The sequence below is a fragment of the Cyrtonyx montezumae genome, unplaced genomic scaffold, assembly GCF_038088225.1.
Source record: "Cyrtonyx montezumae isolate F1298 unplaced genomic scaffold, pur_monq_1.0 scaffold_18, whole genome shotgun sequence".
Lineage (NCBI taxonomy): Eukaryota > Metazoa > Chordata > Aves > Galliformes > Odontophoridae > Cyrtonyx > Cyrtonyx montezumae.
In genome coordinates, this window is record NW_027071914.1 from 13,554,197 (window position 1) to 13,567,688 (window position 13,492).

The 13,492-nt window shown below is 44.7% G+C and overlaps 1 protein-coding gene across 2 annotated transcripts in view; it reads left to right on the forward strand.

Moving 5' to 3' along the window:
- The window catches only part of RASGEF1C (RasGEF domain family member 1C), a 65,190-nt gene that overhangs the window by 47,012 nt on the left and 4,686 nt on the right, over positions 1 to 13,492 (forward strand). For both annotated transcript variants that reach the window (XM_065734804.1, XM_065734803.1), the window contains 7 exons: positions 2,377 to 2,589; positions 5,484 to 5,558; positions 8,628 to 8,720; positions 9,394 to 9,496; positions 9,597 to 9,676; positions 10,097 to 10,192; positions 12,821 to 12,916. In XM_065734804.1, the coding sequence (XP_065590876.1) occupies positions 2,377 to 2,589; positions 5,484 to 5,558; positions 8,628 to 8,720; positions 9,394 to 9,496; positions 9,597 to 9,676; positions 10,097 to 10,192; positions 12,821 to 12,916 (756 nt within the window). The remainder of the gene's footprint in view (positions 1 to 2,376; positions 2,590 to 5,483; positions 5,559 to 8,627; positions 8,721 to 9,393; positions 9,497 to 9,596; positions 9,677 to 10,096; positions 10,193 to 12,820; positions 12,917 to 13,492) is intronic.

The window sequence follows — 13,492 nt, forward strand, 5'->3', positions numbered from 1 at the left end:
CTTTGTGGCAAGGCAATTATCAGCACGCTGAAGGTAATGAACAATATTGTTTTCAATTAGTGAACATAATGTAAAGAAAGCAGGAAGTGCTTTTAGAATGGCAAAAACAGGATTAACCTTTTCTCCCTCAACACACAATGGGGTTTCTAGGTGGGTCTCCTCAAGGACTCTGCTCTGTGAGTTACGTTTTCCATATCCATTATCTGTCTCTTATTTGGTTCTGTTACCTGGTTGGGTTACTCAGACATTTGGTTACTGTTGTCTGTATCTGTCTTTCTGTGCCATATTCCCTATGAAACGGGATGAAAGTAGATCTCTTGATGACTGTTTATTGAAAGACTCACTAAACATCAGTGTCATTCAAACAATTCTGCTTTTTGGCTTTTCATCCAATCAGTGAAGAATGTGATAGGCAAAGATTTCTTATCCAAACTCATTTTTGAAAGAGAACTGGGTTTTCAGCTGAAAGTTTTTTAGCCAAATGCTTTATATTCTGCAGAGGACTTTCACTTTAGCATCCCCAATCAATTTCCGTGTTTACAAAATGCCAGAATATTTCCTTATCTGAATTTCCACTGAAAATAGCATTCTACTTACAGGACTTGATAAGCCATGCTGAGTTTTGCAAACACACCTCAATGTAAACTGGGGAAATACTTAGATGGAATTCAGTAGTTTGAGTCCAGCATGGCCTTTGTAAATCAAAAATCTGAACCGTCTTTTTGGGTGAGGAATTGCATGAAGAAGACCAGCAGTCTGTTTTCCTTGGAGTCAGTATATATCACGAACTGAAAGAACAATTTTTATCCTCTAAAAAAACGATTGCAGTGATTTGTTCCTACATCTTCCTTACTTGATTTTAACTCCTCTGTGATTTTGAAACCTGCATGGATGTTCTCCAAGACAAGTCCCTCCTACCTTCTAGGTCATTGCTTTATTTACGACTCTGTTTTGCAAGATAGCCTGTCCATATACTGCTTCTCTGGCCCATGCTTCAGCCTGGCTCAAGAGAACATCTTCCTTGGGTGAACTCAGCCAAAACTGAAGACTAAGACTACCTACAGCCTACAAAAATCTGGAGAAGACACAGAGTATTTCTAAACCATTCCCAAGCGTGCACTGGGCTGCGTGCAGCTTGGGCTGTGACACAGGTGTGTGTTGGCCGTCATGAGATGGCAAACCACAGCCAAGTCCCTGATGTGATGATAAGAACTGCATAGAGAGTGCCAGGGTGTATGTCTGCTGTACAGTACAGATGTAACAGAAGAGGGGAGTTTCAGCTCTGGTTTCACACTGGCATATTCCAAGCTGATGTTACTGGCAGCTTGACGGTACTGAAATCTGCTTGGGTGAAGAGCGAGGAGTTATCCCACTTGTTGGCAGCCAGAGTGTTTCCCCACTCTGTGCTGGCACTGGAGCTGATAGTAGGCCAGCCTGGAAGCTGTTTTCCCAAGTGACTGCTCTCTGAAATTGAGCTGTCATACCCACGCCTGATGCCTCTTTGGCTGGGAAAGCCCACCAGGCCTTGCTGTCGAGGAACACCTCAGTATGGTACACCTGTACCCCGTGTGAAGTTTTAGCCCAAGGACTTTTCCAATTAATCCTTGTTTTCAGAGCCCATCCACCAGTTCTCTCTCAGTTTTATAATGTCTGCATCTGTCAGTCATGAGGAGTTGAAAGCACTTTTATCTACCCATCCTCCATGGCCAGGAGCTCCACTCTTTTCCTGCAAAGAGCTGCTCCATCTCTGAGAGGAACCTGCACAACTTAGTAATGATCATCCTGCTGAGCACGTGGCTGTGCCTGGAATATCTTATGAGCGTCTTCCACTAGCAATTAACATTTTGGATATTAAATACTTAGAGCCACCCCAACCGGGTAAAAAGTAACAGTGTGCTTCAGGTGCTCTCAGCAAAGAAGGACAGAGAGAAAAGCCTTACAAACACTTTGTATTCTCAGTGAGTGAGAGTTGACTAGCAACTCTTAACAGGTAGAGTTCTCAGGCAACCCGTCACTGACATAAAGGATGGGCAGCAAAAGCTGCTCTGCTCCAGAAAGCTGGAATAACTCACGTTGTAGCATTCCGTCTCCTCTGATTCCTGCAGCACTGCTGTTGGCAGGAGTAAGCGAGTATTAGTGCCAGCCCAGCCCACCAGCCATGCTTGCCTTTTCTCCAGGCTGCAGTCTGTTTCTGTGGTCTGGAGCACAGAACTGTAATTAAGCCAACTGATTGTTCTGAAATAGGCATGTTGAAAATAAAATGATAACCTGTTGCTGGCTTAGGAATACTTTGCAGAAGGTAAAACGTAGCATAAAAGCATACCTTCATCGAGTTCTGTGGGTGGTTTACGTTTCTCTCTCTCCCTGTCTCTCCAGGCCTACTGGAAAAAGATGAATCAGCTTTTGCAGACCCTGAATCAGAAGCTCGCCACCCTCAGCCATGGGCAAGAAGGGATTGTCAAGATCAATGCTGCCGTCTCTGATAAGCTGGTTGCCTTTAAAAGTAAACCCCCGTCAATACAGAGAGAAATCCTGAGCGTCTGCAGTGACCCTTACACTCTGGCTCAGCAGCTGACACATGTGGAGCTGGTACGTGGGAATGGTTTCCAACTTTTGCAGTCAGAGATATTATTTTAAGCCGTCAGCTGCTGAGTATTCCAGACACAGCCTGAACGTGTCCACACTGCTGCAGCACATCGCATTGCATCAGCACTGCAGGAGGAGGCAGGGTCTGAAAGGTGAAGAGATGCCTGGGAAGCAAGAAATTATCAGAGTGTTCCTGTGCATCCTGGGGCACGTCACTTTACCTTTTCAGCTTGCTTTGTTGTTAAGTGTGAATGTTTATTCCAGGAAGGTGAGGAAGGCTTCTGTAAGGTACTTGCTTCGAGCCATAAAATGATATTGAAATGGCTGATCATTAGCCCTTTTGTTAATTGGGAAGAAATCCTAACTCAAATACATTCCCACAGATACATAAAGCGTCAGAGCTGCCTCCAGCATTTTTCTTTTTGCCCTTTGCTACTTTGAGCAAGGTGTGCTCACAGGGTGTGCAGATACTAGCAGCGCTCCCCACTCCCAAACAGAGTCCTGCTGTTTCCTTCCTTGGACTGCAGTCCACTCTCCAAAGGACTTTGGGTGGTAAACACACCCTCTGCAGTACCAAGATCTTCACCACAGTGTTGTGTTGCACACCTTTCTGCCATGTTCAGGTCCTCCGTGGCTGTTCACAAAAGAACACAAAGCATTACTGCTGCCATCTGCAGCATTTGGTACTCTGATGGCTCTCTGCTCCCTGTCCTCCTGTGGGCACTGTTGATTCCAGAGAAGAAGGCTGGAAAAATTAACCACGAAGTGGACTGTGGTTTGGAGGGAATGTTGTGGCATTAACTTTGGGGATTCTGAATGTAGCTCATATTGTATTTGTGAGGAAGTGGAATAACTCAGGAACCCATCATCTTCTTACCTTGGTTATTTTTCACAGCATGCATCTTTGGCTCTCTTAGCTTTATACAGTTTAAGGCAGAAAGTACAAGTCCTTTTGCCTGGAGTTGTTTTTTTGCTTTTCCTTTTCTTTACAATACAAGTGTCCTCCAAGGATTCCCTATATTCAGATTACACTTTTAAAACATGCAGCCAGAGAGTTCCATACCACTTTAATCACTGCTCTCTACTTTCACTTACTGCATCAGGTACACCAAATACATTGCACTGAAACTGTCTGGTGCTTATTTATTAGCAAGAAGTATTTCTTTATTTATTAATAGTTATTTTTATATAAGAGCTCTGTACAGTTAGCAGTGGCACGGTGAGTAGAAAAGAGAACTACCCCAAGAACAGCCATAACATTTTTGCTTACTCAAAACTACCACTGATTTTAGTGCTACTTGAATGTCCTAAGATTAGGCTGTATGAATTCCAAAATATCTCTACTGAAATACCTTGTGTGACCTACAATCTACTGCAAATATTTTTCTAATAAGCGTGTTAAAGGGAATGTCAAAATAGGAAGGGACATATTTCCTGTGTCATTAAAAATACTGCCTTTGATATCTGGTAACCTGGGGATCATTCTAATGACTCAGCTTTTATACCAGAGCATTTTGGAGCCTATACAGTAATGGGCTGGAGAAAAAAAGTGTACAAAAGAGAATTAAATTGCTCAAGAGAAACATGCCAAGCAGGGATATCAAGGAAACCAGCTCCCATCTGCTGACTCCTGGGCTGTTCTGGGCTGGGCTGCCCATCTCTAGCTCAGTCACAGCTGCTGGATTCTTCCTTTTGTAGACAATGTAAGTGATCTCCTGTCTCGTTTTCATAGCCTGAACTGAATTGTGCTAATGGGCAGAAGCAGAAGTCAAAGGGAGTTAAGGAGCATATTTGAAAACATGTCCCTGAGGGCCTAGTTCATTAAGACACGGGCTGAAGAGGCTCAGTGGCAGCTATTATAATTAACCATGACTGCTGTAAAACACCACAGCTTACTTCACATACTTTTCTCAGTACTTTTAGGTCAATCAATGTGATAGATACCAAATCTCAGAGAAATAGCCGAGTTCCCACTGGCTGTGGCAGAGCTGTGCTGGCAGTCAGCATACTTTGCTGTGACACCCCAGCACACCTGCCCTGGCATTGCAGAAGCACTGACAGCTGCTTGGCTCCTGCAAGGCTGTCATTGCCAGCACTGAGTAAACCTTCCACGAAACAGCGTCGTGAGATTCCCTTCCTCTTGTGTCAGCAAGGTGCACAACCAAGGGAGCTCCCGCAGAGGCAGGATTGTGAGTGACAACATACTTTTTCTAGTACATAACACCCACTGTGGTCTTTTAGTCCTGATGCAGAGGAATAAAACCACTGTCCTTCCTGAACAGTGGCTGCTGCTCTGACTGAAGCTGCCGCATTTGTTCAGGAGATGGACTGAGAGAGATCTGGGTGCTTTATTCACTCTTGTTTTGGGTAACACCTGGGATGCTCTCCAGTGTAAGCAGTGACTGTAATAAAAGTACGTGCATCCCCAGGGGCACAGAGCCAGCCCCCCAGGGCATCACCTGAGCTTTGCTGGGTAGGGAGGCAGGGTCAGAGCCCTGCGCAGCTGACAGCGGATTGCTATGGTTACCAGAGCACAGTATTTCTGCCATTGGAACAACTGGGGAATGCAGCCATTGAGAAATGCTGGGTCGCTGTAGGTCCGTGGCAGCTCCAAGCACAGAGCTGAGGTCCTGGCTGCCTGGTGAGGCCTCGTGCATCAGCACCTTTCTCTCTGAGCAGTGAAGAGAGCTCTTGCTGTGACTCCTCAGTCACAAGACATGCTCTCATTTTCTTCTTTCTACTGAAATAACTCTCATCATTCTTATCAGTATTAAAATTGGTTTTAAGAACACCATTCAGAACTTAAAGATTGTGGGAACATTTTACGAAGAGAAACAACAGACATCCTGAAGTGCTTTCTGATTTCTTCCCGTTTCTCTTTTCTGTCCCTCTAACAGGAGAGGCTAAGTCACATTGGACCTGAGGAGTTCGTGCAGGCGTTTGTACATAAGGACCCTCTGGATGGCACCAAGGTATGTTCTGTCCACATACAAAATGTCTCCTACAATAAGTGATGAATAATGTGATAGAATCCATGAGAGCAGGCGTGGGGCATCACCAGGGCGGGCTGACTGGCAGAGCTGCATTCTCACAGCAAGGAAGGACCTGCTGGTGGAGCTCTGGCTGGCAGGTCATTGCCATTCCTTCATGGTGAGAGTACGTCCCAGGGACTGGCCTACGCACTGAAGTTCTGGCCTTCAACCTTTCCTCTTCAGCTGATTTGGCCGGGGCAGATGGCTTGTAGCTGCTCAGAACCTGGGAATGTCTCTCTGTAATGTTAAAGGCGTAAGGACTCTGGACATGATGTAATGGCCACGGTGTGAGCCCAGACACCACAGTAATGAGTCAGTGCATCGTGAATCAACCTTCTTTTCTCTACACACAATAGCTTTTAACCCAGAGCACTGCAGAGAATGAAGGGCCTGAGCAGGGCTTCATCCGGAGTTCTTGGAAGCCAGTTGGAGTCTCTCCATGGTTTCCAGTGGGGTTTGAAGCAGCATTTCAATCAGTGCTTTGGTAAGGAAAGAGACTTCCAGCTGGAGAGCAAGAGTCTGGCATTTCATATGCTGGCAAAAAAGAAAGAGGATGGAAAAATCTTCCCCAGAACCACACCAGGGCTCCCACAGAGATCATATATCAATGGTAAAACTGCATCATTAGATAGAGGAAGACTTCTTTTTAAAATGTTTCCCAAAGAGCACCAAAGTAACTTGTAATGGTGAAGGGAGGCGTGGACAGACATTTTGTGCAGCCTTGGGCTCTCTCCATCTCGTGCTGGAGTTACAGACGTTCTGCAGTTCAGTTCAGGGAGGGGGGAATGCGCAGAGCTGGTGTCTCAGGTATTCAGAGCATTGATCACATCCATTAGGAAAGAACCCCTGCGTGACAAAGGTGTGTCAGAAACGTGAAATATCAAGGCAGCCAGAGCTGAGATTTCAGCAACCTGCTGTGAACGTGAGGGACCAGATTGAAAATGAACAAGTGTCTCGGGAAGTCATCATCTCTGTTATGAAGTAGAATGAAAGAGATCAAATGGAGGCTCTGAATCTTGAGTGAATTTTGGAAGAATAGGAGGGAGGCAGCAGTGAATGAAGCCAAACTGCATAAAGCCACACAGGGAAAAGGATGCTAAGAGGAAGAAGGGCAAGTTTTGTAATAAGCTGAAGTAGGCACAGTGGCTGTAGCCTTGTGTAGAATTTGTCTAGAATTTGAAATGCAGTGCTGGAGCAGAGTAATACCAAGATATGAAGAGAAACATGAAGAAACATCAGCTAAGGTGGACAGGAAGGATTTGAATGAGAGGTAGAGAGCAAAAGTCAAAGCAGGGATGCATCACTGCATTGCCTTCTAAGTTCAAGGCAATGTCTTCTTCCAAATAGGCTCTACTTAGTACAGCAAAAATTGCCTTACCATCTTCATGGAAGATATGACACTAAGAATTAGTGGGCTTCAGGTCAGCAAGCTGGTGGAAGCAGGGGTAGTCTGCAAGTTGTCTGCACCCTCTCCCTGGGCTGAGCAGAGGTCCCAGTGATGACTTGGAAGATCCTCTGTACCACGGTGTGTTGTAGCTGAGAGATTGTGTGGGACCTGGCAGAGCATCGTGCACAGCAGCACAGACCTTATGTGCAGTGACCCTACCTGGCCTGTGACTCTGGGCTTTGGCTCTGCTCTGTATTCCCTCCAGGTGAAGATCATCGTAGAGATCGTTCTTGCACAAAGGCTTCAGGGGGTTTCATTTATGAATGTTTATCAAGCACTTGGAGAGCTGCAGATGGGAGATGCTAGGGAGGTGCTAAATGTTGTTGCCATTTATAAAGCTTAACCTTTAAAAGGCAATCTGCTTCAACATGAAATGTGCACGCTTTCCCCAAGTTCTGTGGCATTAGCTGTGGTGCTTATGCCGTGGCACAGAGCAGCAGTGCTGTGATGGAAATCCTATATTCAGAACAAAACCATGGTTCTGTGTACTTTTTCTGCCGTTGCAGGGAACAAAATAAACCACAGCGTGCAAGAAAAATAACTGCTATGGGTAGAGTGGGGCTGCTTTGGGATTTCTTGTAGTCTGACATTCACGTGGTGCCCGCCAATGTTTCTTTTTGAGATGCTTCTATACCTTGATTTATTTATTGTAGATACAGCCTTCCCGTAAGATGGCTGTGAACATCAGGCTTCAGGTTGGCCTCCTGGTACCATCGTACTGTGACCTCTCTTTCTAAGTGTGCCTGTGTACAGAATTGCAGGGAGATATTTCTTTTGAATTACCTTAATTCAAAGAATCTTAATGTAAGGTATCTAATGTAACATGAAGTCTGAGGTATCAGGCACCTAACTGACGTTATGTGGGTAGTTCCATTGACATTCGTGGGTCTGTTTGTGCACTGTGTTTTTCTTCTTAGCAGCACGTATTTCTGGCAGCTCAGGGAGACGATTATCTCAACAGTACAAAAATGTGGTATTCTCTGATACCCCCTAGTGGATACTGTTGAATGTTCACTGAGTTCATGTGATTCTGGAGAGCAGTGTGTCCCAGATGGAGAATCTCAGACTTTAGGGCTGGAGAAAGGAGCAGAGTTCTTATAATGCCCAGCAGTGTCTTCAGGCTGCGTGAGCTATCCTGCCTCTCCACTGAAGTCAAACTACCTGTGGATGTCAAAGTACCTGCAGGAGTTCAGCCAAGTATCTGCTCCCACCACCATATGAGCTGTGGGAATTTAGTTTCATATAAGAAGTGAAAAAAGTGCTTCTTTGCAGCGATTCTTACTGGTGAAGTCTCCCTTGTGTGTAAGCAACCCGCCCCAGTGCAGCCAGCAGGACAGAGCTGGGGCTCAGCAGCTCAACTATTATCCTGAATACTCAAGAGAGTATTTTTTTCCCATCGAGAAGCAGCTAGAACTGTTATTTCTTTTGCCTTTTTTCTTCTGCTAAGACACAGTCTTCTCTGTACATGAGGGATGTGTGATTACCTTTGTGTAAGAGGTATTTTGCCATCAGGCAGCTAATTGAACTGCAGTTACATGTCTGTGTGTGTTTTTTCTCCCCAGCCTTGTTTCAGTGACCAGAAGACCAGTAACCTTGAGGCCTATGTGAAGTGGTTCAATAGGCTCTGCTACCTCGTAGCAACAGAAATTTGCATGGTAAGTGGGAAGTAGGAGGCACGGTTTGAGGTGGTGCACTAAAAAGCAAACCTGGGGGTTTATTTCTTCTGACTTAGCTGAGCATCTGACAGTAAGTTATAGTAATGCTGCATTCACAGGAGCAACCTGATAAATGGCAAACATTACAAAACAGAGCTGGCAACACACGGGGGATACACTGTTCTACTGATGTAGAAGGAACACGGTGTGGAATAATGAATCCTGCAGGGAGAAAAAGAGGAAAAAGTGCCTCAAATTATCCTGTGAGGTTCCTGCTGGAAAATATTCTAGTGGAGCAGTATTTGTTATCTGTCATCCTGAGGCTCTGCTGTGCGTGTAAATTCCCATTGCATAGCTTTCTGTCCTGCTGCCCATTACTGAGCTGTGGTTGTTGTTTGTTACTGTTTTGTTGTGTTTTTAAACGTGGCAGACTTGGGTTTAGTTAACTTGGCCTCATCAAAATGAATGTTTTCTCCTTTGAAGGGAGGATTAGTACTGGGGTAGATGTCCTGCATAGCTGGGGACTGGAAAGCATTGCCACCTGAAGGTCTTTGGAAGAGTGGGGTGATTCCATCCCAGTTAAAACGTGGGTTTAAATCACAAAGTATCGCTCAGCCTGATCCGCCCTGCAGTTCTGTGTATGCTCACTACAAATACTTGTTTTAATTTACAGCCTGCAAAAAAGAAACAGCGAGCACAAGTCATTGAATTCTTCATCGATGTTGCCCGAGAGTGCTTTAACATAGGGAACTTTAACTCACTGATGGCAATCATTTGTAAGTACAGCTCCTGACCAGGTGTCTCCGTGGGCTGTAGCAGAAGGAAGAGGAGAAGCCTGACTCTCACCCGTGGCTGTTTTTTTCTCTTCTTTCACAGCTGGAATGAACATGAGTCCTGTGTCCAGGTTAAAGAAGACTTGGTCAAAAGTAAAAACAGCCAAATTTTTCATTCTTGAAGTAAGTAAATAAATAAATAAAGACGTGCTCCTTGAATTGTATTTTTTTTTGTATGTTTGTGAATTTCCACATTGTTATCTGGGTATGAGATGTCTGTAGACACATTGCACAGGCAGAGGGTTGCATCTGAAGTTAGGTATCTGAGGGGTAGTGAGGAAAGTGTGAAGCTGCTGGTGTGTAGAGAGGAAGCAGAGCACTTGGACGTTACATACAAAAAGATATTCAAAACAGGAAGTGAAGAGTGGCTGATGTACAAGCAACAGTTCTCATGCCAATGCCAGTGTTGTTTGCTAGTGACTCACGGGCTTTTATGTGTATGTGGATTTGGCTCTGTTCAAGTTTTGGTACAACCAAGGGCAAAGCTGTCTTCAGAGGACCCAGGCTGCTTTCTAACCAATGTGTTGTCTTTTGTATACCCAGCACCAGATGGACCCCACTGGTAACTTCTATAACTACAGAACAGCATTGCGGGGGGCTGCTCACAGGTCCCTCACTGCTCACAGCAATAGGGAGAAGGTAGGTGTGACAACATCTGTACCCCCACATCAATGCTGTGCATCCCTACGGAGAGCACGACTGAAACACTCGATGCATTGCTGTCCATTTTTCCATGGGAATGCAACTGGAAATGTAAATCTGCAGCTGGAAGTGGTTTGAAATGCATCAGAGGGCTTTTGTGGGGTGGCTGTCAGGAAGCTAGGGCAGGCAGAACACGCAGAGTGGATGTTGCAAGCATCTCTACCTGTTGAAAATTCACATTGTTTAGACTGATAAATCAGAGGCAAAGGTTTTCCAGACTAAAATGACTTTTACTTTGGTATGGAGCATCATCCTGGCAGGCCCAGGTGGAGCTGCACTTTGTTGCAGCCGTGCCAGGCAGTTTCTCTGTGCAGACAAGCCCCTATTGTACAGTCTGTGATTTGAGATACAGAGCAAAGGCCACAGCACTCAGAGGTGATGAGGTGGTTCTCCACTTACATTAGAGAAGATGACTTACTGCAAGCCACGCAAAAGAGTCTGGTCTGGACCCACTGCAGCAAATTTGGGGTGAAAATCTGTCCTGATGCATTTTCATTTCATTTGCTTGTGTTGCTATTGTGCTGAGCAAGGACTGAATCACCCGTGTCCGTGGCAGATACAAACCTTTCTGACTGGATTCAGGAGATGTTAGTGCAGCATCCTACTGTTTTGTGCCTGAATATTTCATGTTCATTTTCTTACTTCTCCATTCTATTCTCTGTCTTGTGAAAGAGTTTGTTTTTAACAGTGGAACTGCTCATAGTCATAAATGGGAGATCAGCACACAGAGCGTGGCCTAGGCAGATACTGCATGAACTGCATAACACGGAATTGGATGTTCTTTCACTAGGGGAGAGAGGGCAAATGCTGATCTCACATCCCTGTAAATTTGATGTAAATCTGCTGAAGCTAATGGAATCTCACAGCAGTTACAGGGAAATGAGATCAGCAGCTGGTCACAGGCTGACTCAGCTGCAAAGGGGTGTGCTGAGTTGTTCTGAAAAGAATTAAGGAATTTTGTTGCTTATTGCAAGCCAGATTATTCGTTATTTATTTTATTGACTTTGAATAAAATTAAAGGAAAATGATCACTTGGTTAATAGAAAGTGTTGCCTTGCTCTGTGGCAATCTTGCAGCAAAGCCTTCACGTTGAAGAAAATATTTTTCCTCAAATTGAGCTATGCTTATGGCAGTTTGAGATCCCAGTCCCCTCTGCCCCACTTCCCAACAAATGGCCACCACAGAAGCACGCGTGGAAGATGCCTCAGCCATCTGCCTGGGACGCAAGGGAGTGCAGAAATAAAGCTGCCCAAGTGCAGGGGGAGAGAGCTGGCAGTACAGAGGGAGGATGTTTCATGTGGAATTTGGTATCCTAGTTGGGAACTGGTTTTGTCTGTGCACTCAGCTGACCTCTGCCAAATCCAGAATGAAGTCGTTCCACTGGGACACCCTGCGTAGTGCTAATGACATTGCTCTGGTTGGCTTTGAAACGTTGGGAGGATGTACAGCGCAGTGCTGAGTGTCGTTGCCATGTGATACTTTGGAGGAAGAACGTTGTCTGAGCTCATTAGCTTTCTTCTTTCTGCAGGAGGCAATTGTCCTTCAGCATGTGGGTGGGTTGGATGGTTCGGGGAGAATCAAAAGGGAGTGAGATTTGAGTTTCTGGCACTAGCCCAGATTTTCTGCTAGGATTTTAGTTTGGATTGAAGCCAACGCCAAAATTTAACTATATCCACTTTTGTTGCTTTTATTACAGAGATTGGGAAAACAAAGCATGCGGGGCCACGTATTTTTATTAGGGAAATAAATACTGACCCAAAGACAGAAATACCCTGGAAACCTGTGGAGAATTGGTATTCTAGGGAACGGCTTTGCTTCCTTTCGGATGCAGATGAGAACAAGCTCTGCCCACACTGTGAGCTGACTGGTGGCTTTGTAGCTGTATTAGCATGGCATGTAGCCCACATTAATATACTTTCTCCCAGAAAGGCTCTTAGTCTATGTTCAGAACCTCTAATGATGGTGACCTGGCTCCCAGGCAGTGCAGAGCAGTACAATCTCATATCTGTCTGCAAAATATACACAGAACCTGGCAGTGATTTCTAGCTGAGGGTCGGGGCCTGGCTCCAGCTCTGTGAGCATCTTCTGACTTTATAAGACCATTTTCCTTGTTCAGAGATAGCAGTGGTTCTTTGGTTCTTTGTTTCTCAGCTGCCTTTAAGTTGCTCAGTTTGTGTATGCAACAGCTTTGCTTGCAATGACCCAACAGAGAGAGGAAGGGTTGTGCAGTTGTTTTGTTGTTCTTTGCTGTCTGATCTCATCATCAGACAATGATGCAGTGGATGTACTGGGAGTTAATGAACTGGGTTGTTAATATTTTCTTAGCATGTCAGTCTGCTCAGTGACCCTTGCTTTCAGCTCATGCTCATTTCAGTGTTCGTTCTCCTGATGGCTGAGGGTGTATCTTTACCCCATTGCCCTTTTGCTTGCCTCTCACTCCACCACTTTTTAATTGCCCAAAAAGTAAATACTTATTTTTTTCTCCTCTCTCCTGACTGAATTCTTCTTTCATGCAGAGAAAATACTGAACAGAAAAGATAATAGTGTCACCATTTCTCTTCACAGATTGTGATCCCCTTCTTCAGCCTATTGATCAAAGACATTTATTTTTTGAATGAAGGATGTGCTAATCGCCTCCCAAACGGACATGTCAACTTTGAAGTAAGATCTGAAAAATGTTTTTACCTCATTCTGATAGTGCTATCTAAGATTGTTTGCCTGTGATTTCAGTGCAGCCCAGCAACGGCTGGACATACCAAAAGGGACAACCTCAAGTGGCCGCTTGAAGGTTAAACCACTCTCAGAATGTTTTCTGAAAGAAATAATGTATACATTTTATAGAAACATTACAGATGGACCATTCTGACTCGCTTCATGTGGGTTGGCTGCTGGAAATGCAATGTCAGCAGTATGCGTGATTATATGTTTGGCTTGGAGGGGAGGATGACTTTCAGGAAACAAGGAAAAAGGTATTCTCCTTGCATATGTAGACAAATCAGTGTAAAATGCTTCATAATACATTTTATCCGTCTTGTAATTAACTTTTAATTTTAAGACTTGACAAAGTAAGACAAATTAATTGTGGTCATTAGAGAAAGATTAGAATACAAGCAGAATTACAGACAGCGCAGAGTCTGTCATGCCTTTGGTGTAAGGATTGCTCTGTGTTTTACCCAGAAGTATTTCTATCAGCTAAAGCAGAATGTTCCCCCCCAGCACCAGGTAGCTCCACACCCT